General features: G+C 70.3%; 1 protein-coding gene across 1 annotated transcript; it reads right to left on the minus strand.

The window, feature by feature from the left end:
• On the minus strand, window positions 1-25807 carry CDHR4 (cadherin related family member 4). Its single transcript, XM_089781361.1, has 17 exons — window positions 25754-25807; window positions 21917-22533; window positions 20753-20773; window positions 19431-19627; window positions 18390-18478; window positions 17439-17534; window positions 16057-16160; window positions 14902-15038; window positions 6717-6838; window positions 6501-6518; window positions 5347-5497; window positions 3631-3842; window positions 3139-3389; window positions 2969-3010; window positions 2335-2422; window positions 1875-1908; window positions 1-869 (listed from the first exon to the last, which is right to left on the minus strand). The coding sequence occupies exons 1-17, from the start codon at window positions 25805-25807 to the stop codon at window positions 814-816; spliced, it is 2289 nt and encodes a 762-aa protein (XP_089637487.1). The 3' UTR covers window positions 1-813.
• Between the last annotated feature and the right edge of the window lie 418 nt (window positions 25808-26225).

The following is a 26225-nucleotide window of genomic DNA, read 5'->3' on the forward strand; positions in this document are numbered from 1 at the left end:
TGAAGCAAATGAGATTTGGCAAAGCCCCTGCTGCACTGGCGGAAGTGGCCCAGTTTCCAGGGCCTGCAAGAGGCGAAGGCTGAACAGCCAGCAGGCACCTATTGCAAAGCACTGAACGTGGGAGTAAGAAATGTCACCCACATGCTCTACCCCGAAGTCTGTCAGGGTATGTCTACACCAGCCCCCAGCTTGATGTAGGGAGGCTAACGAGGGCGACCGAAATTGCAAATGAAGCGCGGGATTTAAATATCCCGTGCTTGATTTGCATGTTCCCGGCCAGTTACCATTTTAGAAATTGACTAGCCCGAAGAAACTGCCCGCGTCTCCACGCGGCAGTGAAATGGGATTCCGAAATAACGCCCTACATCGAATTAGCTGGTATTCCTCCTGCAATGAGGTTTAGCACATATTTAAGGCACTGAAAAAAGCCATTTAATTGACACCAACCAGGCACGGAGGGTTAGTGTGGTCACAACACTGTTCATTGCTTTTAGTGATATCCGTAACAATGCGCACGTTTATGAAATGGCACCAACCCTCAAAGGGGTTTCCAGATATTTAGGCCTTAGCAAGGATTTCATAAGGTGCCGATTTTGCTGAAGAATTCTCTTAACACCAGTTAATCAAACAGTCAGAAGTACGAAAGAGAAACTGTCTGGAAGAAAAGGGGGGTTGTTCTCTCAAAGGGGCAGGGGCGGGAGAGAGAGTCATGGGCGGGCATGGAGGGGAAAGAGGAGACTTTGGAAACAGCTTTGTGTCCCATGGTCAGTACAAGGACAGGCGGGTTTTAGCTAAGGGGGGGCTTTCCCCCGCTCAGACCCAGCGCCGCGCTCCGGTGTTGCTGTTGGATGGATAGTCCTGGCCTGTACCTGGAGACACAGAGCAGGGCGAACGTTACCCAGGGGCTCCGGCCGGGGCAGCAGCCGGCCCCAGCCATGTTCCAGTTCTCCCCCAACGCCAACAGGCTCCCCACAGCCCGGGAGGGGGCAGGGCTCTGTATAGGGGGCACCTCATCTGTGAAGGCCTGGTTCCAGCCATGCCCTTGGGCTAGCCCGAGGGACACCCAGGGGCTCGACTCAGGGTGCAGGCACTGTAAAATGGGAGCTGGCAATGACTGGGGAAGGACTAAGAAAGGGGGGCAGGGAAGAGGGCCGGTGCTGGCTAAGGTAAATGGGAGGGGGGCAGGGGGCCAGTGCTGGCTGAGGTAAATGGGAGGGGGGCAGGGGGCTGGTGCCAGCTGATGTGGGTAGGAAGGGGGAGGGGCCGGTTGAGGTGGGTAGGAGGGGGAGGGGCCAGCTGAGGTGGGTAGGAGGGGAGCAGGGGGGCCGGTGCTGGCTGAGGTGGGTAGGAGGGGGGCAGGGGGGCCGGTGCTGGCTGAGGTGGGTAGGAGGGGGAGGTGCTGGCTGAGGTGGGTAGGAGGGGCAGGGGACTGGCTGAGGTGGGTAGGAGGGGGGCAGGGGACTGGCTGAGGTGGGTAGGAGGGGGGCAGGGGGCTGGCGCTGGCTGAGGTGGGTAGGAGGAGGGAAGGGGGGCCGGTGCCGGCTAAGGTGGGTAGGAGGGAGAGGGGCCGGTTGAGGTGGGTAGGAGGGGGGCAGAGGGCTGGCTGAGGTGGGTAGGAGGGGGGCAGGGGGCTGGCGCTGGTTGAGGTGGGTAGGAGGGAGAGGGGCCAGCTGAGGTGGGTAGGAGGAGGGAAGGGGGGCCGGTGCCGGCTAAGGTGGGTAGGAGGGAGAGGGGCCGGCTGAGGTGGGTAGGAGGGGGAGGGGCCAGCTGAGGTGGGTAGGAGGAGGGAAGGGGGGCCGGTGCCGGCTAAGGTGGGTAGGAGGGAGAGGGGCCAGCTGAGGTGGGTAGGAGGGGGGCAGGGGACTGGCACTCACTGGGGTCCTGGGCGCGACCATCAAACTGCTCCCGCTGCGGAGAGAAGAGCAGAGATGCTGTTCACTGCAGAGCCCGGAGCACAAGGGGAAAGCCAGAACTTCATGGACAAGGCAACCCCTGTGCCCCCCAGTAGGGAGCGCCGTGGGACTTTATGGCGGGGGGAGCCAGCGGGGGGCTGGCTGTGGGGAAGGGCAGGGGTTCTAGGTGTCTGAGCGACAGGGGATGTTGGCTATGGGGGGGGGGAAACACTGTGGGGGCTGAACAAGCAGAGGGTGCTGGGGGCAGGGGCAGGAGGTAGTGGGGGTGCTGGATGGGGGGAGGGGCAGGTGCACAGCTGGTCCTGCTGCCACCGGACGGTGCCCAGGAGCTGTCTGTGGGCCATGCCAGGCTCAGGCAGGCGCAGGCTGAGGCAGGGCTCTGGGCTCCTGCAGGGCATGTGCTCGGACGGGGCATCTGTACCTGGCTGAGGATGCTGGCAGGGCCCGTCTCCTTGCCCGGCTGTTGCGAGGCCGCACTGTTCTTTGCCTTGTGTGGGTCTGACAAGGCCCTGAGGGGAGCATGAAGACAGTCAGGGCACAGGCCCCATTGGACCCCAAAGAGCCAGGCCCCTCTCACCTGTGCTGGTGTGTGCCCCTCCCAGGGCCTAGGCACCCTCTTCTGCCTGGCAGTCGGGCAGCCCTGGGTGGTGCCTTCGGGCTACGGAGCAGAGCGCCCTTGGTGAGTAAGGGGAGGCTCGGGCCTGTGCCAGGGCAGGCCACTGAGAGGGACCAGACAGCAGCAGGATGCCCTATGGGAGGCAGGTGCCATTCGCTGGGCGCTGGCCCAGACCTGCCCTAGCAGGGCAGCCTGGCACAAATGCCCACGTTGCTGGAACCGGTTTGCTGGTCTCCAGCAGCCCAGCAAAGGGCCCATGGTCGGTACCAACCCAGCGTGGCCCCTCCCACACGCTGCCACCCGCCTGCAGAGTCCCGACGGAGCATGGCTAGCCCAGCCGTGGGGACCTGCCAGGGGCTGGCTGCGGGGGTCACAGCTGCCTGGGGCGCAGGCTGGGCTGGTGCCAGGTGGTGCCAACGGCACATGATTGGGCTCTCACCTGTCCTGTAGGAGCGGCTGTGCTGGCTCCCCCGCAGCAGGCCTGCAAGGAGGAGCAGAGGGCCGTGGTGAACGGGGGCGGGCAGGGGACTGGGCCCCCACTGCCCAAAGGGCCCGGAGCAGAAGGCTTTGGTGGGCTGCTGGCCCCCAACAGGCCCCCCCAGCATTCACCTGCAGAGGCGTGTCCAGGCCAGCCAGGCCAGCGTCACCAGCAGCAGCGCCACCGAGACCGTCAGCACCACCACGAACCAGGGGGGGGGCGCCCAGAACTGCTCGGCGCGGGTGACAACCAGTGGCTCCTGTCGCAATGTCTGCAAGCAGAGAGCACTGCTGGGCAGCCTGGCAGCGCTCCCATGGGGCCCACTGGGCACCGCGCCCCCTCCTCGGGGAATGCCTGGCACAGCATGGACTCTGGGCTGGCTCTGGAACATCCCCAGGAAAAAGACCACCCACCACACCTCAGCGCAGGATCCCCCGGCCCTCCCGCGGGCACCTCGCCAGGCTGGGGCCCTGCCCACGACTAACGGGCAGGAGCAGCCCTCTGGAGGGGATAGGGGTGCGGGGGCTGGAGAGGCCACGGGGAAGCCAGGTTGTGGGGGCCAGAGGAGGCTGGGGGTGGGCCCCACTCAAGGCCCCGGAGCCCCGTGCGCCCGCCCCATTCACCGTGCGCGTGGTGGCAGTGCTGGGTGCGGCGGTGGCCCCGGGCATCACATGCACGACCAGCGTGGCTGTGGTGCTGTGGCGGGGCAGGCTCAGGCTGTCTGTCACCTCCACCAGCAGCTGGAACGTGCGGGGCTCGGGGGCGCTGTCGGGCGGGTAGAAGGCCGAGGGCAGCAGGGTGCTGCCCGCCAGCCGGAAGTGCCCATCCGTGTTGCCTGGCAAGGAGAGGCCTTGATGAGCCCGGGGTTCCGCTGCCATGGGGAGCTTGGGGAGGGGACGCTGGCCTGCCAAGTGCGGTGGGCCCCCCTCCCTGCCCCACTGCAGAGCCCCCTGCGCCCAACACGGACACCACCTCCGAGGCCCTGACAGGTCCCTGCAGGGGAGCAGAGAGATGTGAGCCCCACTGAGGCCCATACCCAGCCTCCTCCGGCACAACGGGTAGGGCAGGGGCACAGACACCCCCGGGCTAGGCCTGGGGCACGGCGCCACCCAGCCCTAGGGTTGCCAGGTGTCCGGTTTTCAACTGGACAGTTCGGTTTTTGGGCCCTCTGTCCGGTAAAACACTCAAAATACTGGACGTGTGCAATGTCCGGTGTTTCCTGGTTTTCCGGCGGGGCGCCTGACGGAAGCCTGGCACGGGCGGAGGAGTGGCTGGGAAGGGGCGTGTTGGCGCTGGGAGCCTCTGGTTGCGTCTGATGTAGGAGTGACGCCTTGGGGAGGAGAAGCCCTGTCTGTGCTCCTGAGCGCTGGGCAAGAGCCTTGTGGAGCCGGAGCCGGACTCGCTCGTGTTTCACCGGGACCGTGCGCAGGACGGGCAGCGCCCTGGGATCTGCATGTACCCAGGTCAGTCCCACTCCCCACCAGCCGACTCTTTACCCACTCCACTCTCCCTCCGGCCAGCCTCGCTCCCCCTGACCCCATCCCGGCCAGCCCCGCTCCCCCCGACCCCATCCCGGCTAGCCCCGCTCCCCCCGATCTCCCCTGGCCAGCCCCTCACCAGCCCTGCCCCCCCCATCTCCCCCGGCCAGCTCCCCTCCCCCATAGCCCCTCCTGGCTAGCCCTGCTCCCCCTGATCTCCCCCGCTCCCCCCAACCCCTCCTGACCAGCCCTGCTTCCCGCCAGCCGTTCCCCCCTTCCCCTGATCTGCCCCGGTCAGCCCTGCTCCCCCCCACACCCTGCCCAGATCTCCCCCGGCCAGCCCTGCTGCTCCGACCCCCCTCGACAGCCCTGCTTCCCGTCCCCCCCCTTCCTCCCGGCCAGCCCCGCTCCCCTCCCAGTTGGTCACTCCCCCCACCCCGCCGATCAAGTGTGTCCAGTATTTTTTCTGAAGCTACCTAGTAACCCTACCCAGCCCCTCCCTCCCCGGGCTAGTTCAGAGGCACAGACACCAAGACACCTAGCCCCGCCCCGGGCTTGGCCAGGGGCACGGAGCCCCCCAGCTCCCTCCAGGGCTTGGCCAGGGGCACGGAGCCCCCCAGCCCCCTCCAGGGCTTGGCCAGGGGCACGGAGCCCCCCAGCCCCCTCCAGGCCTTGGCCAGGGGCACGGAGCCCCCCAGCCCCCTCCAGGGCTTGGCCAGGGGCACGGAGCCCCCCAGCCCCCTCCAGGGCTTGGCCAGGGGCACGGAGCCCCCTAGTCCCCTCCAGGGCTTGGCCAGGGGCACGGAGCCCCCCAGCCCCCTCCAGAGCATGGCCAGGGGCACTGAGGTGCAAGCCACTCACCTCCCACGAGGATGTAGCTCAGGGGCAGCACGGTGCTCTCGTCCTCGTCTGAACACTGCAGCTGTGTGAGGGGCAGGCTGGGGTCCCGTGTGGAGTGGATGAAGAGCTCCTGGTAGGGGGGTGTGCAGCTCGGGGGCTGGTCATTGACATCCTGGGGGCACACAAAGGCCTGTGCTGAGAAGGGTGGCCAGCCTGGCAGCCAGTCTGGGGACCCTGGCGGCTCCAGCCAGCAGCACGTCTGGTCTGCGATGCTGCAAGGCTCCGGGGACAGCGTCGCCCAGCCAAGGTGCAGCCCTGGGTTACCACACTGGAGCCAGCCGACCTGCACTACAGCAGAGCCGTGGGGTGCCAGCCCCACGGCCAGTGGGCACGGCAGGGCCCTGTCGGTACCTGGGCCCCAACCGCATTTCTACTGGTTCCCCCGAAGAGCTGAGGATGGTGCAGTGCCCCTCTGCCAAGCTACCCCCGGCGAGGGCACAGAACAAGCTGCAGGCTGGCACATGCTGCCCGGCGGAGCCAAGCCCCTGGGCTTGGGGAATGCCAGAGGAAGGATGGCCCGAGGAGCTCGATGTGTCCTCTGGCCCATGCACTGCAGGAGAGTCCGGGGGCTGGCCCTGGTCCCTGGCTGGGCATCATGTGCATGTGGCTGAGAGTGCACGGCACCGGCATTGTGGGAAGGGCTGAGGCGTCACCTGCACGCGTACGGTGACCTCGCACAGCGCGCTGCGCCGGAGCCGCGGGAGGGGCTGAGGCGTCACCTGCACGCGTACGGTGACCTCACAGAGCGCGCTGCGCCGGGGCCGCGGGAAGGGCTGAGGCGTCACCTGCACGCGTACGGTGACCTCGCAGGGCGCGCTGCGCCGGGGCCGCAGGAAGGGCTGAGGCGTCACCTGCACGCGTACGGTGACCTCGCAGAGCGCGCTGCGCCGGAGCCGCGGGAGGGGCTGAGGCGTCACCTGCACGCGTACGGCGACCTCGCAGAGCGCGCTGCGCCGGGGCCGCGGGAGGGGCTGAGGCGTCACCTGCACGCGTACGGTGACCTCGCAGAGCGCGCTGCGCCGGGGCCGCGGGAGGGGCTGAGGCGTCACCTGCACGCGTACGGTGACCTCGCAGGGCGCGCTGCGCCGGGGCCGCAGGAAGGGCTGAGGCGTCACCTGCACGCGTACGGTGACCTCGCAGAGCGCGCTGCGCCGGAGCCGCGGGAGGGGCTGAGGCGTCACCTGCACGCGTACGGCGACCTCGCAGAGCGCGCTGCGCCGGGGCCGCGGGAGGGGCTGAGGCGTCACCTGCACGCGTACGGCGACCTCGCAGAGCGCGCTGAGCCGGAGCCGCGGGAGGGGCTGAGGCGTCACCTGCACGCGTACGGCGACCTCGCAGAGCGCGCTGAGCCGGAGCCGCGGGTCGGCGTCGTTGCCGATGTCCCGCAGGAGCACACCCAGCACATAGGCCTTCTTGCTCTCGTAGTTCAGGGGTCCCAGCACGTGGAGTTCGCCTGCGTGACACGAGGGCAGTGAGGCAGCAATGTGGGGGAGCTGAACTCAGGTGGGAAGGGGCTCCCTGGAGGCTGGGGAAGTGCGGTCAGGGTGGGATAACGGGAGCAGGGTGGGGAAGGGGGCAGGGATCAGGCAGGGATGGAGTCACAGGGCAGGGGAGGGTGGCAGTGGTGGGTGTACATGGAGTAATGGGGGTAACGGGGCGGATGGGGGAACCGCCCAGAGACTGGCAGAGGCTGGCACTGCCCACGCAGCCTGGCACAGGGGCTCACCGGTGCGGGGGCCGATGTAGAAGGCGGGGGGGCTGGTGCCGGCCCCCCCCACAAGGCTGTACTCGATGCTGTCGAAGGGGAAGTCCAGGTCCGTGCCAGTCACCCTGCCCACGGGCTGGCCGAAGGCAGCATCCTCGGGCACACTGAAGGTGGCACTGGCCGGGCACACGGGGGAGTGCTCGTTCTTCGGCGTCACCGTCACCAGCACAGGCACACGGGCTGCACCACACAGGCCTGGGTCACCCCCTGGTGCTGGGCTGCCCGGGGCCCTTTGGGGATTAGCCCCCGCGGTCGGGCTGCCTGTGGATGGGAGGGAACAACCCCCTGGGGCCACTCTCTTGGGGCTGGATGGGTGGTTCTCTCTGTGAGCGGGGTGGGGGCGAGGGGCCATATGACCCCACTGCATTCTGGGAGCTGCCTCCCCTACAGCTGTTCCCTCTGGCCGAGGGTTACGCTGGGCTCCTGCACTGAGGGGCCCGGGGGCGGGGGGCCCAGCAGAGCGGGGCACTCTGGCCGCTCTCGGAGCCCTGTGGTCTCTGGTTTTGCAGTCGCTGGTTGCTGTGTTGTGCTGTGTGCTCCTCCGCAGTGACTGTGTGTGCGATGCCCAGGGGGCGGGGTCTCTGGGGCAGAACTCTTGGGGGGAGGTGGGTAGGGGTGGCCCAGGCCGGCCTGACACCTGAGCGAGGTGGAGGACTCAGGCAGGCGGCACTTTCCCAGGCCGGGGTGGGGCGGCTGGATGCAGGGTGACCAGTCGCTGTGTGAGTTAGTTTTCTGCAGAGCTGGGGGAGAAGGGAGCCTAGCTGGCCTGGGGGGGCGGGCAGGGACACCGAGCTGGGGGAGAAGGGAGCCTAGCTGGCCTGGGGGGCGGGCAGGGACACTGAGCTGGGGGAGAAGGGAGCCTAGCTGGCCTGGGGGGTGGGCAGGGACACTGAGCTGGGGGAGAAGGGAGCCTAGCTGGCCTGGGGGGTGGGCAGGGACACCGAGCTGGGGGAGAAGGGAGCCTAGCTGGCCTGGGGGGTGGGCAGGGACACTGAGCTGGGGGAGAAGGGAGCCTAGCTGGCCTGGGGGGCGGGCAGGGACACCGAGCTGGGGGAGAAGGGAGCCTAGCTGGCCTGGGGGGTGGGCAGGGACACTGAGCTGGGGGAGAAGGGAGCCTAGCTGGCCTGGGGGGCGGGCAGGGACACTGAGCTGGGGGAGAAGGGAGCCTAGCTGGCCGGGGGGGTGGGCAGGGACACCGAGCTGGGGGAGAAGGGAGCCTAGCTGGCCTGGGGGGCGGGCAGGGACACCGAGCTGGGGGAGAAGGGAGCCTAGCTGGCCGGGGGGGCGGGCAGGGACACTGAGCTGGGGGAGAAGGGAGCCTAGCTGGCCTGGGGGGCGGGCAGGGACTGAGCTGGGGGAGAAGGGAGCCTAGCTGGCCTGGGGGGCGGGCAGGGACACCGAGCTGGGGGAGAAGGGAGCCTAGCTGGCCTGGGGGGCGGGCAGGGACACCGAGCTGGGGGAGAAGGGAGCCTAGCTGGCCTGGGGGGTGGGCAGGGACTGAGCTGTGGGAGAAGGGAGCCTAGCTGGCCTGGGGGGCGGGCAGGGACACCGAGCTGGGGGAGAAGGGAGCCTAGCTGGCCTGGGGGGTGGGCAGGGACTGAGCTGTGGGAGAAGGGAGCCTAGCTGGCCTGGGGGGCGGGCAGGGACACCGAGCTGGGGGAGAAGGGAGCCTAGCTGGCCTGGGGGGTGGGCAGGGACACCGAGCTGGGGGAGAAGGGAGCCTAGCTGGCCTGGGGGGTGGGCAGGGACTGAGCTGGGGGAGAAGGGAGCCTAGCTGGCCTGGGGGGCGGGCAAGGACTGAGCTGGGGGAGAAGGGAGCCTAGCTGGCCTGGGGGGCGGGCAAGGACTGAGCTGGGGGAGAAGGGAGCCTAGCTGGCCTGGGGGGCGGGCAGGGACACCGAGCTGGGGGAGAAGGGAGCCTAGCTGGCCTGGGGGGCGGGCAGGGACACCGAGCTGGGGGAGAAGGGAGCCTAGCTGGCCTGGGGGGCGGGCAAGGACTGAGCTGGGGGAGAAGGGAGCCTAGCTGGCCTGGGGGGCGGGCAAGGACTGAGCTGGGGGAGAAGGGAGCCTAGCTGGCCTGGGGGGTGGGCAGGGACACTGAGCTGGGGGAGAAGGGAGCCTAGCTGGCCTGGGGGGCGGGCAGGGACACCGAGCTGGGGGAGAAGGGAGCCTAGCTGGCCTGGGGGGCGGGCAGGGACACCGAGCTGGGGGAGAAGGGAGCCTAGCTGGCCTGGGGGGCGGGCAGGGACACTGAGCTGGGGGAGAAGGGAGCCTAGCTGGCCTGGGGGGCGGGCAGGGACACCGAGCTGGGGGAGAAGGGAGCCTAGCTGGCCTGGGGGGCGGGCAGGGACACCGAGCTGGGGGAGAAGGGAGCCTAGCTGGCCTGGGGGGCGGGCAGGGACACTGAGCTGGGGGAGAAGGGAGCCTAGCTGGCCTGGGGGGCGGGCAGGGACTGAGCTGGGGGAGAAGGGAGCCTAGCTGGCCTGGGGGGCGGGCAGGGACACTGAGCTGGGGGAGAAGGGAGCCTAGCTGGCCTGGGGGGCGGGCAGGGACACTGAGCTGGGGGAGAAGGGAGCCTAGCTGGCCTGGGGGGCGGGCAGGGACACTGAGCTGGGGGAGAAGGGAGCCTAGCTGGCCGGGGGGCGGGCAGGGACACCGAGCTGGGGGAGAAGGGAGCCTAGCTGGCCGGGGGGCGGGCAAGGACTGAGCTGGGGGAGAAGGGAGCCTAGCTGGCCTGGGGGGCGGGCAGGGACTGAGCTGGGGGAGAAGGGAGCCTAGCTGGCCTGGGGGGCGGGCAGGGACACCGAGCTGGGGGAGAAGGGAGCTTAGCTGGCCTGGGGGCGGGCAGGGACACCGAGCTGGGGGAGAAGGGAGCCTAGCTGGCCTGGGGGGGCGGGCAGGGACACTGAGCTGGGGGAGAAGGGAGCCTAGCTGGCCTGGGGGTGGGCAGGGACACCGAGCTGGGGGAGAAGGGAGCCTAGCTGGCCTGGGGGGCGGGCAGGGACACCGAGCTGGGGGAGAAGGGAGCCTAGCTGGCCGGGGGGCGGGCAGGGACACCGAGCTGGGGGAGAAGGGAGCCTAGCTGGCCTGGGGGGCGGGCAGGGACACCGAGCTGGGGGAGAAGGGAGCCTAGCTGGCCGGGGGGGCGGGCAGGGACACCGAGCTGGGGGAGAAGGGAGCCTAGCTGGCCTGGGGGGCGGGCAGGGACACCGAGCTGGGGGAGAAGGGAGCCTAGCTGGCCGGGGGGGCGGGCAGGGACACCGAGCTGGGGGAGAAGGGAGCCTAGCTGGCCTGGGGGGTGGGCAGGGACACCGAGCTGGGGGAGAAGGGAGCCTAGCTGGCCTGGGGGGCGGGCAAGGACTGAGCTGGGGGAGAAGGGAGCCTAGCTGGCCGGGGGGGCGGGCAGGGACACCGAGCTGGGGGAGAAGGGAGCCTAGCTGGCCTGGGGGGCGGGCAGGGACACCGAGCTGGGGGAGAAGGGAGCCTAGCTGGCCGGGGGGGCGGGCAAGGACTGAGCTGGGGCTCTGCCCCCCTTTCCCAAGCTGGGCTGTGCTGGCTGTTTCTGGTTCCTGTAACAAGAAGCCTGAGCTACGTCATGTCCCTGGGAGCCAATAACCCTTCTCTTCTACCTGCCGCCCGAGAGTCCCGCCTGGCTGCGGAGGGGTGCAGGCCCGGGGACTCCCCCACACTCCGTGGCACTCACTGGTCAGGGGGGCTGCCCGCTGTCCGTTACCAGGATGGTGGCCACATACTGGAAGCTGGCACTAGCGGCCGAGTCGTAATCCAGGCTCTCGTTGACCTACACGATTCAAACCCGGACAGCTCGGGGCAGGGGCTGCACGTGGCGTCACCCGGCGCCAGCGCTGCCCACAGCCCTGTGCCCCCCCATGCCACAAGCCAGGGCAGCAGGGCTAGCCACAGGGACCACGCACAGGGAGCGCCAGGGAGCAAGGGCCATGCTGTGCCCCTACTCTAACCACTGGTCCCCACCCCCTCCCCGAGCTGGGGCGGAGCCCAGGCTCTCGCAGCCCGATGCCCGCAGGTCACAGGTGGGGCAACCTGAGCCCGTAGGCCAGGCCCCCCGCAGGGCCCCACGGTGCCTCTGGCTGCAGGAGGCGCTGGCTCAGCTGGGCTCACCTGCAGCTGGGGGCCCTGCATGCGGAAGCTGGTCAGCGAGCGCTGGCCACCCTCCACCTGGAAGTGCAGGGAGCTGCTGTTGCTGGCGTCAGGGCGGGAGCACGTCAGCGTCACGAGGGGCCAGCCCACCGGGGTGTCCTCCGGTACCTGCGCCCTGAAGCGGGGGGCAGCGGTTACTGGGGGCCAAGCGCCAACAGGCTTCTCACCTCCCTTGTGCCAGGCATGGCCCCCGCAGCCCTGCCATGCTGCAGCCCACACTCTGAGCCCATCGGCAGAGGCTGCCAGCCCACAGCCCGGCCCCTGCAGTGCGGGTCCCATGGCCAGCTACAGGGCCCTGGCTGCCTCAACAGGCAGGTCTGGCACAGCCGAAATCCAGGAGTCCTGGCTCCCGGCCCCCCATCGCTAGAGCCCACGGCCCTGTGGAGTCCTGGCTCCCGGCCCCCCATCGCTAGAGCCCACGGCCCGGTGGAGTCCTGGCTCCCGGCCCCTCATCGCTAGAGCCCATGGCCCTGTGGAGTCCTGGCTCCCGGCCCCCCATCGCTAGAGCCCACGGCCCAGTGCTGTCCTGGCTCCCGGCCCCTCATCGCTAGAGCCCATGGCCCTGTGGAGTCCTGGCTCCCGGCCCCCCATCGCTAGAGCCCACGGCCCGGTGGCGTCCTGGCTCCCGGCCCCCCATCGCTAGAGCCCACGGCCCTGTGGAGTCCTGGCTCCCGGCCCCCCATCGCTAGAGCCCACGGCCCGGTGGCGTCCTGGCTCCCGGCCCCCCATCGCTAGAGCCCACGGCCCGGTGGAGTCCTGGCTCCCGGCCCCCCATCGCTAGAGCCCACGGCCCGGTGGAGTCCTGGCTCCCGGCCCCCCATCGCTAGAGCCCACGGCCCGGTGCTGTCCTGGCTCCCGGCCCCCCATCGCTAGAGCCCACGGCCCAGTGCTGTCCTGGCTCCCGGCCCCCCATCGCTAGAGCCCACAGCCCTGTGGCGTCCTGGCTCCCGGCCCCCCATCGCTAGAGCCCACGGCCCGGTGGAGTCCTGGCTCCCGGCCCCCCATCGCTAGAGCCCACGGCCCGGTGGAGTCCTGGCTCCCGGCCCCCCATCGCTAGAGCCCATGGCCCTGTGGCGTCCTGGCTCCCAGCCCCCCAGCGCTAGAGCCCACGGCCCGGTGGAGTCCTGGCTCCCAGCCCCCCATCGCTAGAGCCCACGGCCCGGTGGAGTCCTGGCTCCCGGCCCCCCAGCGCTAGAGCCCACGGCCCGGTGGAGTCCTGGCTCCCGGCCCCCCATCGCTAGAGCCCACGGCCCTGTGGCGTCCTGGCTCCCAGCCCCCCATCGCTAGAGCCCACGGCCCGGTGGAGTCCTGGCTCCCAGCCCCCCATCGCTAGAGCCCACAGCCCGGTGGAGTCCTGGCTCCCGGCCCCCCATCGCTAGAGCCCACGGCCCTGTGGCGTCCTGGCTCCCAGCCCCCCAGCGCTAGAGCCCACGGCCCGGTGGAGTCCTGGCTCCCAGCCCCCCAGCGCTAGAGCCCACGGCCCGGTGGAGTCCTGGCTCCCGGCCCCCCAGCGCTAGAGCCCACGGCCCTGTGGCGTCCTGGCTCCCAGCCCCCCAGCGCTAGAGCCCACGGCCCGGTGGAGTCCTGGCTCCCAGCCCCCCAGCGCTAGAGCCCACGGCCCGGTGGAGTCCTGGCTCCCGGCCCCCCAGCGCTAGAGCCCACGGGCCCCCAGACCCAGGAGTTCTTGCTCCCAGGGAGACTTGCAGGAAGATGGCAGGGGCACAGCGGGGTGCCGTGTTGGCAGGCAGCACGGTGATGTTGAGGCCCATGGAGTCGCTGTTGCTGGGCTGCAGCTTGTCGTAGGCTCGCACCAGCAGCTGGGTGTGCGCGGCTTCGGGGAAGCGCTGCAGGTCCAGCTCCTGGGTGCTGCGGAGCTCGCCAGTCACTGCCAAGGACAGGGAGGCACCTGCAGCTCCCCAAGCACAGACAGGGCCCCCAGAGGAGCCATGCTGGGGGGGGCAGGCGCAAAGGCGGCGCTGGGGGGTTCCAGGCACGGTCGGGTCAGGGCGTGGGTGCTGGCAGCGTCCCTCTATCTAATGTTACCCACCCCGGGTAGAACGAATCTTGTTACGTGCACCAATGAGGAGCAGCGTGCCGCAGCAGGGTGTGTGCCGCACCAGCATGGTGGGGGCAGGGATGCAGACCCTGGGGTGGGGCTGGGGGGCTCAGGGCTGGGGCAGAGGGTGGGGGTGGGGATGCAGACCCTGGGGTGGGGCCGGGGGCTCAGGGCTGGGACACAGGGTGGGGGCGGGGATGCAGGCTCTGGGGTGGGGCTCGGGGGCTTAGGGCTGGGGCAAAGGGTGGGGGTGGGGATGCAGACCCTGGGGTGGGGCTGGGGGCTCAGGGCTGGGGCAGAGGGTGGGGGTGGGGATGCAGACCCTGGGGTGGGGCTGGGGGGCTCAGGGCTGGGGCAGAGGGTGGGGGTGGGGATGCAGACCCTGGGGTGGGGCTGGGGGCTCAGGGCTGGGGCAGAGGGTGGGGGCGGGGATGCAGGCTCTGGGGTGGGGCTGGGGGCTCAGGGCTGGGACACAGGGTGGGGGCGGGGATGCAGGCTCTGGGGTGGGGCTGGGGGCTCAGGGCTGGGACACAGGGTGGGGGCGGGGATGCAGGCTCTGGGGTGGGGCTGGGGGCTCAGGGCTGGGACACAGGGTGGGGGCGGGGATGCAGGCTCTGGGGTGGGGCTGGGGGCTCAGGGCTGGGACACAGGGTGGGGGCGGGGATGCAGATCCTGGGGTGGGGCTGGGGGCTCAGGGCTGGGACACAGGGTGGGGGTGGGGATGCAGGCTCTGGGGTGGGGCTGGGGGCTCAGGGCTGGGACACAGGGTGGGGGCGGGGATGCAGATCCTGGGGTGGGGCTGGGGGCTCAGGGCTGGGACACAGGGTGGGGGTGGGGATGCAGATCCTGGGGTGGGGCTGGGGGCTCAGGGCTGGGACACAGGGTGGGGGTGGGGATGCAGATCCTGGGGTGGGGCTGGGGGCTCAGGGCTGGGACACAGGGTGGGGGCGGGGATGCAGGCTCTGGGGTGGGGCTGGGGGCTCAGGGCTGGGACACAGGGTGGGGGCGGGGATGCAGGCTCTGGGGTGGGGCTGGGGGCTCAGGGCTGGGACACAGGGTGGGGGCGGGGATGCAGGCTCCTGGGGTGGGGCTGGGGGCTCAGGGCTGGGACACAGGGTGGGGGCGGGGATGCAGGCTCTGGGGTGGGGCCGGGGACGCGGGGATTGAGGTGCAGGAGGTGGCTCTGGGGCTGGGGCTCTGGGGGGAGAGGGCTGGCGCTCGGGTTTACCTGGGCAGCCCCTGCCCGCGGCACTGAGCTGTGCCCGGATGTGGCCAGCAGGTCCGGCCTAGGAGGGGGATGAGGGAACCCACCAGCACCCCCAGCACCCTTGCTCGGGTGGGGCACACGCAGAGCCCCACGGGCCTGCAGCCTAGGAGCTGGAGCTGCTGGCTGCCCTGTGCTGGGCCCAGCCGGGAGGGGCCGGTCCCGCCCTTCCATCCCGCTCCAGGCCCAGAGGAGTGGGGCCAGGCAGCCCGTGGGAACCTGCACTCCAGTGGGCCCCGGCCCTGCCTGGCTCACCTGGGTGGATGGTGAAGAGCCCGTGGGTGTCCGGGGCCACGATCTCGTAGCGCACGTTGCTCCCCTGGGCCTGCACTTGCGCGATGAGCCTCATGGCACCTCCCTTCTCCGGAACGGCCACGCTGCGCCACGCTGCCCTGCGCCCACGGCATGGTCAGCCCAGCCCCCGCCCGCCCTGCGCCCACGGCAGGGTCAGCCCAGCCCCCGCCCGCCCTGCGCCCACGGCAGGGTCAGCCCAGCCCCCGCCCGCCCTGCGCCCACGGCAGGGTCAGCCCAGCCCCCGCCCGCCCTGCGCCCACGGCAGGGTCAGCCCAGCCCCCGCCCGCCCTGCGCCCACGGCATGGTCAGCCCAGCCCCCGCCCGCCCTGCGCCCACGGCAGGGTCAGCCCAGCCCCCGCCCGCCCTGCGCCCACGGCATGGTCAGCCCAGCCCCCGCCCGCCCTGCGCCCACGGCATGGTCAGCCCAGCCCCCGCCCGCCCTGCGCCCACGGCATGGTCAGCCCAGCCCCCGCCCGCCCTGCGGCCCACGGCAGGGTCAGCCCAGCCCCCGCCCGCCCTGCACCCCACGGCAGGGTCAGCCCAGCCCCCGCCCGCCCTGCGCCCCACGGCAGGATCAGCCCAGCCCCCGCCCGCCCTGCGCCCCACGGCAGGATCAGCCCAGCCCCCGCCCGCCCTGCGCCCCACAGCAGGGTCAGCCCAGCTCCCGCCAGGCCCCCACCCACCCTGTGCCCCACATCCTCATCTACTGCCAGGCCCCTTCACTCACCCTGCCAGAAGCATCTTGTCCCCATGGACCCCCATTAGGGAGCTGTCCAGGAAATGGCAACTCCACACCCTCCCGCCGTGCCCTAGGCCCTGGGAGTCACCCTGCTCCCCACCTCTGCTCCAGCTGGGCAGTGTGGGCATGCAGCTGGCCGGCCTGCTAGGGCTCAGGCCCCCATGGCGAGAGATGCTTCACCCCCAGCATGGACTTGCCATGATAGGTCTCTGCCCCAGATCGGAACCCCTCCCACACTTGGAATCCCTTGGCCCCACCCCTAGAGAGGTGATGTGTCATGTGTCCAGATCCCTCAGAGCGGTGCACATAATAAAATTCATTCCACACAGGCGCGGGAAACAGAGGGAGCCCTGTTGCCAAGCACCCTGTGCCCTTACGTGAAGTTGACGCGGGGATGGCGGATGGGCAGCACCTTCACCGTGACGGCTCCGCTGCAGTTTCTCCCGTTCCTGTCGGTCACCAGGATCTGCAGCCTGAAGGCCTGGAGAGACAGGTGCTGGGTGAGGACGGGGGCAGGGGAGGTTCACGGGACCCTGGCCTGCCTCATCTGCCCATCTGCTCACCGTGATGGATGGGCACTGCCGGCCCTGGGCCAGGGCAGAGAGGGAGCTGGGCGGTTGGAGGGGCTCAAGTGAAGGGGCAGACCCAGAGATTCAGGGGGCCGGGAGGGAGCAGAGACGAGGGGAGTAGGATGAGGAGCTGCTGTGACCAGTAGGAGAGCTGGGGGGGGGGGGGCGGTTCGGGCAGTCAGCCAATAACAATGCAAGTAGGAATTTCAAACTGGCCCAGGGGGGTTTCTCTCACTGTCCCTTCTTTGAGATCAGCAGTTTCTCCAGGGACGGAGGGAGAAGGGTAAGTGGGGAGAAGGTGAGTCCGCAGGGCTTAGTGTTCTCCTTGTTCGGGGCTTTGCAAACCAGGGCTGAGCTGGCCACTGCTTTTCCCCTTCGTAACTATGGATTCCAGCCCAGGGACCTTCCCTGAGTCCACGTATCAAATTGTGGCTATTTGCCACCTAGCCAGTGTCCTGTGCTTGCAACAGTAGCTTGGCTTTGAGGATGGAAGTTTTCTTTTGCTTCGAATTCACCGGGATTGGTTGATCGCTGTGTCCTTAGGACTCAGGGCCTCCTTCCAAGCCCAGAGTCCAGCTGACTGGATTCCCAACTCCAAGCAAAGTGGAGGATGGGGTCTGGGAGGGGCTGGGGCGGATGGGGCGCGGGGGGATGGGGTCTGGGAGGGGCTGGGGCGGATGGGGCGCGGGGGGATGGGGTCTGGGAGGGGCTGGGGCGGATGGGGCGCGGGGGGATGGGGTCTGGGAGGGGCTAGGGCGGATGGGGCGTGGGGGGATGGGGTCTGGGAGGGGCTAGGGCAGATGGGGCGTGGGGGGATGGGGTCTGGGAGGGGCTGGGGCAGATGGGGCGCGGGGGGATGGGGTCTGGGAGGGGCTAGGGCAGATGGGGCGCGGGGGGATGGGGTCTGGGTGGGGCTAGGGCAGATGGGGCGCAGGGGGATGGGGTCTGGGAGGGGCTGGGGTGGATGGGCGCGGGTGATGGGGGTTCTTGGGAAGCTGTTCCCCAAAAGCAGGTGACACCTTCCTGTAGGAGCTGGAGGGGGGACTTGCCTCGGCTCCTGGGAGCAGCTTGAGGTAAGTGCCCCCCACCTGTCCCCCTTGGTCACAGCCCTGAGCCTCAACCCCCCCACCGAGAGGGCCCCGGGGCCCCTGGGAATCAGGCCTGGAGCCTGCCCAGCGTCTCGCACCCACCTGGCCAGCGTGGGCCGGGGCGAAGCCCGACGCGGGGGCCAGCACCTGCCCAGCACTCGTGATGCTGAGGGGAGAGTCGTTGTCTTCAATGGTGAACTGCCACGGAGAGAGGGGCTAAGACGGGGAGTCAGGTCCCCTGATCCAGAGCAGGCCCCCTCCAGCCAGGGGCCCCGTTGCACCCACCCCAACCCCTCCCCCCACTGGGCACTGTCAGAGCCCCCCCAGCCCCTCCCCCGCCGCTGGGCCCTGTAGCACCCACCCCACAGCTCCTCCCCCGCCGCTGGGCCCCGTAGCACCCACCCCTAACCCCTCCCCACACTGGGCACTGTCAGAGCCCCCCCAGCCCCTCCCCCGCCGCTGGGCCCTGTAGCACCCACCCTACAGCCCCTCCCCTGCCACTGGGCCCTGTAGCACCCACCCTACAGCTCCTCCCCCGCCGCTGGGCCCCGTAGCACCCACCCCACAGCCCCTCCCCCGCCGCTGGGCCCCGTAGCACCCACCCCTAACCCCTCCCCACACTGGGCACTGTCAGAGCCCCCCCAGCCCCTCCCCTGCCACTGGGCCCTGTAGCATCCACCCCACAGCTCCTCCCCCACTACTGTGCCCTGTAGAACCCACCCCACAGCCCCTCCCCCGCCACTGGGCCCCGTAGCACCCACCCCTAACCCCTCCCCACAGTGGGCACTGTCAGAGCCCCCCCAGTCCTGCCCCCGCCACTGGGCCCTGTAGCACCCACCCCACAGCCCCTCCCCCACCGCTGGGCCCCAAAGCAGCCACCCCACAGCCCCTCCCCCGCCACTGGGCCCTGTAGCACCCACCCCACAACCCCTCTCCTGCCTCTGGGCCCTGTCAGACCCCTGCCCCCTCAGGCTCTGCCGGCCTTTCCCCTCCCAGCACCCCACAAGCTATGAAGGGCCCTCTGGCAGCACCAGGCCCTGGGTCCGCACTCACCTGCAGCCTGCTGGCCGGGCGCCGCAGGGCCACAGTGTAGAGGGGTGTCAGAGGCGCCACATCCTCCGGGACGTGCACCAGCTCCCCCCCTGCGGGAAAGCACAGAGCCAGGGCTCAGCGGCCCCCCCCCCAGTGTTCTCCCCTCGGGCGGAGGCCCATGGCCTAAGAGCAGAAAGAGCCAGGAGTGCCCCTGGCCTGGCAGCGCTGCCCCGCCTGGGTCCCCAACGTCCCTGGCAGCCCTGGGCACAGAGTGCAAGGGCTGGAGACAGGGGCCGGGGAGAGAGTAGGGACCAGGGGAGCGCCTGGGGGGTGGGGGAGGGGAGAGCCTGGGGGGGTGGGGGAAGGGGAGAGCGCGGCGGCTGGGCCGGGGAGAGCCTGGGGGGCTGGGGGAGGGGAGAGCCTGAGGGTGGGGGAGGGGAGAGCGCGGCGGCGGGCGAAGCAAGCGGTGCCGGGCCCTACCTTGGCTAGCGAACTTGGCCATGCAGCGGGGGGGCCCGGCGGCCGTGCCGACCTGAACAACGAGCTGGCCAGTGGCAGGCGCCTCCCCTGGGCAGGTGGCCGTCAGGGCCAGCACGTACTGATTGACCTGCCGGGCGTCCAGAGCAGCGCCGGGGCTCAGCGTGACCTAGCGGAAACCGCTGCTGTCGGCTCACCTGGCACCCGGCACAGCCACGGCCGGCCTGCCCCCGACCCCGACCCCGCGGCTAACACGGCCTTGCCCCCGACCCCGCGGCTAACGGGGCTCTCCCCCCTCCTGGTCCCCTAGGTCTCTCTCTGCCAGGGGATGAGCCGGGTGCCATGCTGGAAACAGGCCGTGAGCAGAGCTGTGGGGCCGTGGCGTGGGGGACCCCGGGGGAGGCCGTGCAGGTGATGCCCAGCAGCTCTGCTGCCAGGCTGCGTCTCAAGCCTGCTCGGCTGGCCAGGGCGCGGACTAGCTCGGAATGGGAGGCTGCCGGAGCTGGCTGGGGCCAGGCGCCCGGCCCCTGGGGCTGCACTGGCCCCTTGGTCCCATTGCAGACGGGCCGGGCAGCGGGTGCACACCTGCGCACTGTAGGGGGCGTCGGGGCTGGCGCCAGGGGCGATGGCCGGCTGGTTGAAGAAGGAGGTTGGGGGGGTGCTCTGCAGGGCCAGGGTGGGGGCACCGCTCTCGTTCTGGCAGGTCACGTCGATCTCCGCGATGGCCGTGCCAGGCTCCACGCTCTCCATCAGGCTCACGGTGGTGGGCAGGCCGGGCAGCCCTGGCACCGACATGCAGAGTGAGCCCTCCAGGGCAGGGGCCGCGGGGTGTGCAGTGAGCCTGGGCGGTCTGTGGGGCTCATGGGGGGGGGCACACACAAGCACATTTGCGCACACATGCACGCACAACCCCGGGCTCATGGGCACACACCCACCCACCCACACAGAACACATGCTCACAGGCACCCCCCCCTTGGGCACGTGGGTACACACATGAACACACCCACATGGGCACACCCCTCCACCCCTGCAATGTTCCCAGTGTGCACATTTTTCCATCCATGTGCAGAATAAATGTTGGCTGCCCTGAGGCATGTGCACCTCCAATAGGAAGCCTAGTTCTGGGGGCTCTGATACTCGCTGGGCGGCATTTGTATTTGTCCTGTGTAGGTGCCCAGGGCACACTTTGCAGGGAATGCTGCCCCCTAGTGCATGGGCATGCACACACACGCCCCAGGTGCACAAACAGACACACACAAGCGCACAGCAGGAACCGTGAGGCTTGAGCCCATGACCCTGCGGTTCCCAGGCCAATGCCCGAACCCCTAGGCCAATGCCCGAACCCCTCCACTGCCCTTCAGGGCATCCCTTATCCTGCCTTCCTCGTGGGGGACACCCCAAACCCAGTGGCAGGCATGTGTGCACACACACAGGCACGCATGCACACACACACACATGCAGGCTCATGCACACACGCACACACAGGCACGCATGCACACACGCACACATGCAGGCTCATGCACACACGCACACACACAGGCACGCAGATGCATGCACACACACACAGGCAGGCTCATGCACACACGCACACACAGGCACGCATGCACACACGCACACATGCAGGCTCATGCACACACGCACACATGCAGGCTCATGCACACGCACACACAGGCACGCTCACACACAGGCACGCAGATGCATGCACACACACACAGGCAGGCACACACACACGCGCGCCCTCACACATGCTTGCACACGCACATCCAGGAGGCCGAGAGGATACTTGCCAGGGCCGGTATTGTCTGCTTTTTACCAGCCAGACAACGCAATTCCCGGCCTGTCCGGGCGAAAACCAGACACCTGGCAACCCTAGTGGCTGGGGGCAGGTGCTGGTTCTCAGGTCTCACCTGTGGTGCTGACGAAGGCTGCTGGAAGCGAAGGAGACACTGTTACCTGGGATAGCGCACGCGCTCTGCTCTCAGCCCGGCACCCTCCCCGGTGTCACGGACCTGCAGGGACCTGGTTGGTGCCATGTGGATCGGGCGGCACTGGCACCCTGGGGTGGGGGAGGGGATGCCGGGGGGCTGGGCAACACTGTCCCTGGTTTGGGGGTGGGGGATACCGGGGGGCCGGGCAGCGCTGTCCCTGGGCAGAGGGTACCGGGAGGCCGGGCAGCGCTGTCCCTGGGCAGAGGGTACCGGGAGGCCGGGCAGCGCTGTCCCTGGGCAGGAGGTACCGGGGGGCTGGGCAGCGCTGTCCCTGGGCAGGGGGTACCGGGGGGGCCGGGCAGCGCTGTCCCTGGGCAGGAGGTACCGGGGGGGGCTGGGCAGCGCTGTCCCTGGGCAGGAGGTACCGGGGGGGGCTGGGCAGCGCTGTCCCTGGGCTGGGGGTACCGGGGGGCTGGGCAGCGCTGTCCCTGGGCAGGAGGTACCGGGGGGCTGGGCAGCGCTGTCCCTGGGCTGGGGGTACCGGGGGGCTGGGCAGCGCTGTCCCTGGGCAGGAGGTACCGGGGGGCTGGGCAGCGCTGTCCCTGGGCTGGGGGTACCGGGGGGCTGGGCAGCGCTGTCCCTGGGCTGGGGGTACCGGGGGGGGGGGGCTGGGCAGCGCTGTCCCTGGGCTGGGGGTACCGGGGGGGCTGGGCAGCGCTGTCCCTGGGCAGGAGGTACCGGGGGGGGCTGGGCAGCGCTGTCCCTGGGCAGGAGGTACCGGGGGGCTGGGCAGCGCTGTCCCAGGGCCCGGGGGGGGGGGGGGTTCGGGCAGCTCTACCGGGGGGCCGGGCAGCGCTGTCTCTGGGCTGGGGGGTTTTGGGGGGGCTGGGGGGGGGGTACCGGGGGGCTGGGCAGCGCTGTCCCAGGGCAGGGGGTACTGGGGGGCCGGGCAGCACTGTCCCTGGGCTGGGGGGTTTTGGGGGGGCCGGGCAGCGCTGTCTCTGGGCTGGGGGGTTTTGGGGGGGCTGGGCAGCGCTGTCCCTGGGGCGCACCCCCCCGTCCACTGGCTGCCCCCCCCCCCGTGGCAGGGGACTGCCAGTGCTCCCAGGCGGGTGTCCCGTCCGCAGGCACCGAACTGCCTACCTGCGGCAAGGAGGGCCAGGAGCAGCGGGAGAGGCCAGCACCTCGGTGGCCCCATGGCTCCCCCGCGGGCCGGGCTCGGCTCTGGCTCCCTTGTTTGGGACGCTGCAGGCGGTTGCCAGGCGTGGCGAGCGGCTCGGTGCTTTGTGTGCTGCAGGGGGGGGCGGATTCGGCCCCACACCTGAGGGCCGGGCCTGGGGGGAGGGTGGGAGAAGGGGCCTAGGGCAGGAAGGGGGAAGGGCCGGGCCCCTCCCCCCAGAGGAGCAAGGTCTCCTGCCCTCGGCTCCTGCGCTCACACGCACCCGCGCTGCGCCCCGACCTCCTCTCCTGTCTGCCCCGGAGCCCCGTCTGGCTGCGGGGGGCAGGGCCGGGGCTCCCCCACCCCGTGACACCAGGCGGCTGCTGTGGGATAAGGGCACTGCCAGGGACACAGAGAGATCCCTGCACCGGCCCTCAGACTGGGGTGTGTGCCCCCGGCCCCTCCCCCCGCCCAGCCCTGGGTCTGCGCCCCCCCCGGCCCCTCCCCCCGCCCAGCCCTGGGTCTGCGCCCCCCCGGCCCCTCCCCCCGCCCAGCCCTGGGTCTGCGCCCCCCAAGCACCTCCCCCCGCCCAGCCCTGGGTCTGTGCCCCCCCGGCCCCTCCCCCCGCCCAGCCCTGGGTCTGCGCCCCCCAAGCACCTCCCCCCACCCAGCCCTGGGTCTGCGCCCCCCCGGCCCCTCCCCCCGCCCAGCCCTGGGTCTGCGCCCCCCGGCCCCTCCCCCCGCCCAGCCCTGGGTCTGCGCCCCCCCGGCCCCTCCCCCCGCCCAGCCCTGGGTCTGCGCCCCCCAAGCACCTCCCCCCGCCCAGCCCTGGGTCTGCGCCCCCCCAGGCACCTCCCCCCGCCCAGCCCTGGGTCTGCGCCCCCCCGGCACCTCCCCCCGCCCAGCCCTGGGTCTGCGCCCCCCAAGCACCTCCCCCCGCCCAGCCCTGGGTCTGCGCCCCCCAGGCACCTCCCCCCACCCAGCCCTGGGTCTGCGCCCCCCTAAGCACCTCCCCCCGCCCAGCCCTGGGTCTGCGCCCCCCTAAGCATCTCCCCCCGCCCAGCCCTGGGTCTGCGCCCCCTAAGCACCTCCCCCCACCCAGCCCTGGGTCTGCGCCCCCTAAGCACCTCCCCCCGCCTAGCCCTGGGTCTGCGCCCCCCTAAGCATCTCCCCCCACCCAGCCCTGGGTCTGCGCCCCCTAAGCACCTCCCCCCACCCAGCCCTGGGTCTGCGCCCCCTAAGCACCTCCCCCCGCCCAGCCCTGGGTCTGCGCCCCCCAGGCACCTCCCCCCACCCAGCCCTGGGTCTGCGCCCCCTAAGCACCTCCCCCCGCCCAGCCCTGGGTCTGCGCCCCCCTAAGCATCTCCCCCCGCCCAGCCCTGGGTCTGCGCCCCCTAAGCACCTCCCCCCACCCAGCCCTGGGTCTGCGCCCCCTAAGCACCTCCCCCCGCCCAGCCCTGGGTCTGCGCCCCCTAAGCACCTCCCCCCGCCTAGCCCTGGGTCTGCGCCCCCCTAAGCATCTCCCCCCGCCCAGCCCTGGGTCTGCGCCCCCTAAGCACCTCCCTCCGCCTAGCCCTGGGTCTGCGCCCCCCTAAGCATCTCCTCCGCCCAGCCCTGGGTCTGCGCCCCCTAAGCACCTCCCTCCGCCTAGCCCTGGGTCTGCGCCCCCCTAAGCATCTCCCTCCGCCCAGCCCTGGGTCTGCGCCCCCCCTAAGCACCTCCCCCCGCCCAGCCCTGGGTCTGCGCCCCCCCAGGCACCTCCCCCCGCCCAGCCCTGGGTCTGCACCCCCCCTAAGCACCTCCCCCCGCCTAGCCCTGGGTCTGCGCCCCCCCTAAGCACCTCCCCCCGCCCAGCCCTGGGTCTGCGCCCCCCCAGGCACCTCCCCCCGCCCAGCCCTGGGTCTGCACCCCCCCTAAGCACCTCCCCCCGCCCAGCCCTGGGTCTGTGCCCCCCACAGGGACTCTTCCCCTGGCCACAGGCTGAGCCCTTGGGTGGGGGTCCCTTTCCTCCTGCCCTCCCGGTTCCCGGGCCCACCCAGTCCCTGCAGAGCTGCTGGGCATCAGGCTGAGGCCCTAGGAGTGCTCGGCTCCCTCCCAGAAAGCAGCCCCGGCGGAACGGGAGCCGGCTGGGAGCCGGGCGGCTGGCAGGCCACAAGGGGGCATGAGCTGACTGTGAAAAGCAGCAGAGAAGGTGAGGGGGGGAGAGCGGAGCAACCAGTGGCAGGGAAAGTGAGGTTGGGGCCCGCCCATAAAGGGGCAAGATGTGGGGCTGGGGCCCACCCATGAAGGGGCAAGATGTGGGGCTGGGGCCCAGTGCAGGGGCAAGACGTGGGGCTGGGGCCCAGGCCAGGGGCGATATGTGGGGCTGGGGCCCGCCCATGAAGGGGCGAGACGTGGGGCTGCAGCTGGCCCAGTGCAGGGGCGAGACGTGGGGCTGGGGCCAGGCTCTGGGCTGCTCACAGGGGTGCTGAGACCTGGGTCTGGAGAGGAAGCGGGCCAGGCTCCTGACAAGCAGGCCTAGGGGCTAGAGCTGCAGGCCCTGGCAGGGGCAGACCCCAGAGCAGCGTGCGGGCTGCTCAGAACAGCACCACAGAGGTGGGAGGCGGGGCAGGGCTGGGGGGTGCCGGGGAGGCCGCAGGAGGCCTCTGGCCAGCCGGGCGCTGACCTGCAGTTCCAGCAGGACTGGGGAACCTCCCAGCTCTGCTCAGGGCTGGCCGCCCAGGCCTGGCACGGAGTCCCAGCTGGTGCCCACATGTCCCGGGGGAAGGGGAGCTGTGCGCAGCCCTGCCTGGGACCTGACCCCCCGCGCTGGGGAGGGCCCAGAGAACTGCCCGGGCTCTGCAGGCCTTTCGGGCACGGCAGCAGCTGCCACAGGGCTGGAGCAGCCAGGCAGGCCAGGCGCCCGGTGGGGATGCAGTGGGCAGCGGGAGGGAACGGGGCCCGGGGGTGCGCTGGGGCAGAGAAGAAGCTGGAGGGAGGACGCGGGAGCCACGAACGGAGCCGTCCAAGGGGATGCGGGAGGCAGGCGGCAGGAGGAAGCCGGCCCGGCCGGCAGCAGGAAGGGAGCTGTCATGAATCGCCAGGCAGCAGCTGGTTCCGCTCCACAAGGTGAAGTGACAAGAACAGAGCCAAGGGCCCGGCAGCCGGAAGGAGCCAGGGAGGGGCCAACAGGCAGCAGCAAGAAGGGACCAGAGATCACACTGAGCTCGACACAGCCCCGGGCTCAGTGCTCCTCCGGCGCAGGCAGCAGCTGCTCGCTGGGAACCCAGGGGTCCGGCCGCAGGCCCAGGGAGCTGTCTGAACGGGGCTCCACTCTGGACTGCAGGGCTTGTGCTTCCTGCTCCTGTCACCCCAGCATCCAACTCCTGAGATCCTGCCCCGGCCGACTCCTGACTCCAGTACAGTCCCCGCCCGGACCAGCCACAGAACTCAGGCTCGCAGAGGCTGGGAAGGGGGCTGCTGCCAGGCCGAGGGGCTGGGTTCTTGGGCCTTGTATTTCTAGTTCCAAAGTCTGAGCTTTCAGAACAGTCGACTGTTACTCCTGCACCCCCGCCCGGTCGGTCAGCGCTAAGCCCGATTTCCTTGTGATTCCTCCGCACGTCTCAGGGCTGCTTGGCTTTGCCCCGACTGATGAGAGAAGCCAGGGCCGCCCTCAGCCCTTTGTGCCTTTCTCTGATTCGGCTGCTGGGCGCTCGGGTCTCTCCAAGTGGGAACAATAGCTCTGGGCTGGCCAGCAGCCAGGCCAGTTATCAGCGCCCATCTGGAGCGCCAAGGAGCAAGGAATGGGTCTTCCTGCTGCAGGATTTTCTTGGCTGCTGGGCCAGTTTCCTGCGGGTAACGGGCCTGCTGGGAATGCAGCCGAAGCTCTGCGTCATTGTCCAGCCCAGGCAGGGGACCCAGCGTGGCCAAGCTGTGCTGAGCGAGGCGGGGCAGAGGCCTTACCAAAGACCGGCTCAGTCAGAGCACGGTGGGAGCATGGCCGGGCTGTGCGGCTGGGGCCAGGCACATGGAGCAGAGTCTCTGCAGTAGGCTGGGTCGCTGGGAGAAGAATCCACATTGCCCGGCTTGGCTGGAAGCCCGGCTCAGCACTCGACGGCAGCCACTGGTTTGCTGGGCTTCACAGAGCCACTCTTCCCTTGCACGAGTGCCTTCACAAGCCATTTTCACCAGGGCTTCCTCGTGCATCAGGCTTCCTCCCAGGGGCCTGTCACTTGCTCTGGGCTGTTTCCCCTTCATGCAGCTTTGGCATCAGGGCCTGTTCCCCTGCCATGGCCCTTGGCCCTGGCTCTCTCG

This window comes from Pelodiscus sinensis, chromosome 11 (assembly GCF_052426305.1).
Source record: "Pelodiscus sinensis isolate ZL-2025 chromosome 11, ASM5242630v1, whole genome shotgun sequence".
In the NCBI taxonomy this organism is placed as follows: Eukaryota; Metazoa; Chordata; order Testudines; family Trionychidae; genus Pelodiscus; species Pelodiscus sinensis.

What these genes read in the sequence shown, in the direction of transcription:
- CDHR4 (XM_089781361.1), bottom strand. Translation starts at nt 25,807, where the DNA reads ATGACGCAGAGCTTCGGCTGCATTCCCAGCAGGCCCGTTACCCGCAGG. An exon ending in CCGTTACCCGCAGGAAACTG is followed by an intron (nt 22,534 to 25,753) that starts GCCCAGCAGCCA and finishes GGGGGGGCACAG; the next exon opens with ACCCAGGGCTGGGCGGGGGG. An exon ending in ACGCCCCCTACAGTGCGCAG is followed by an intron (nt 18,479 to 19,430) that starts GTGTGCACCCGC and finishes GCTTTCCCGCAG; the next exon opens with GGGGGGAGCTGGTGCACGTC.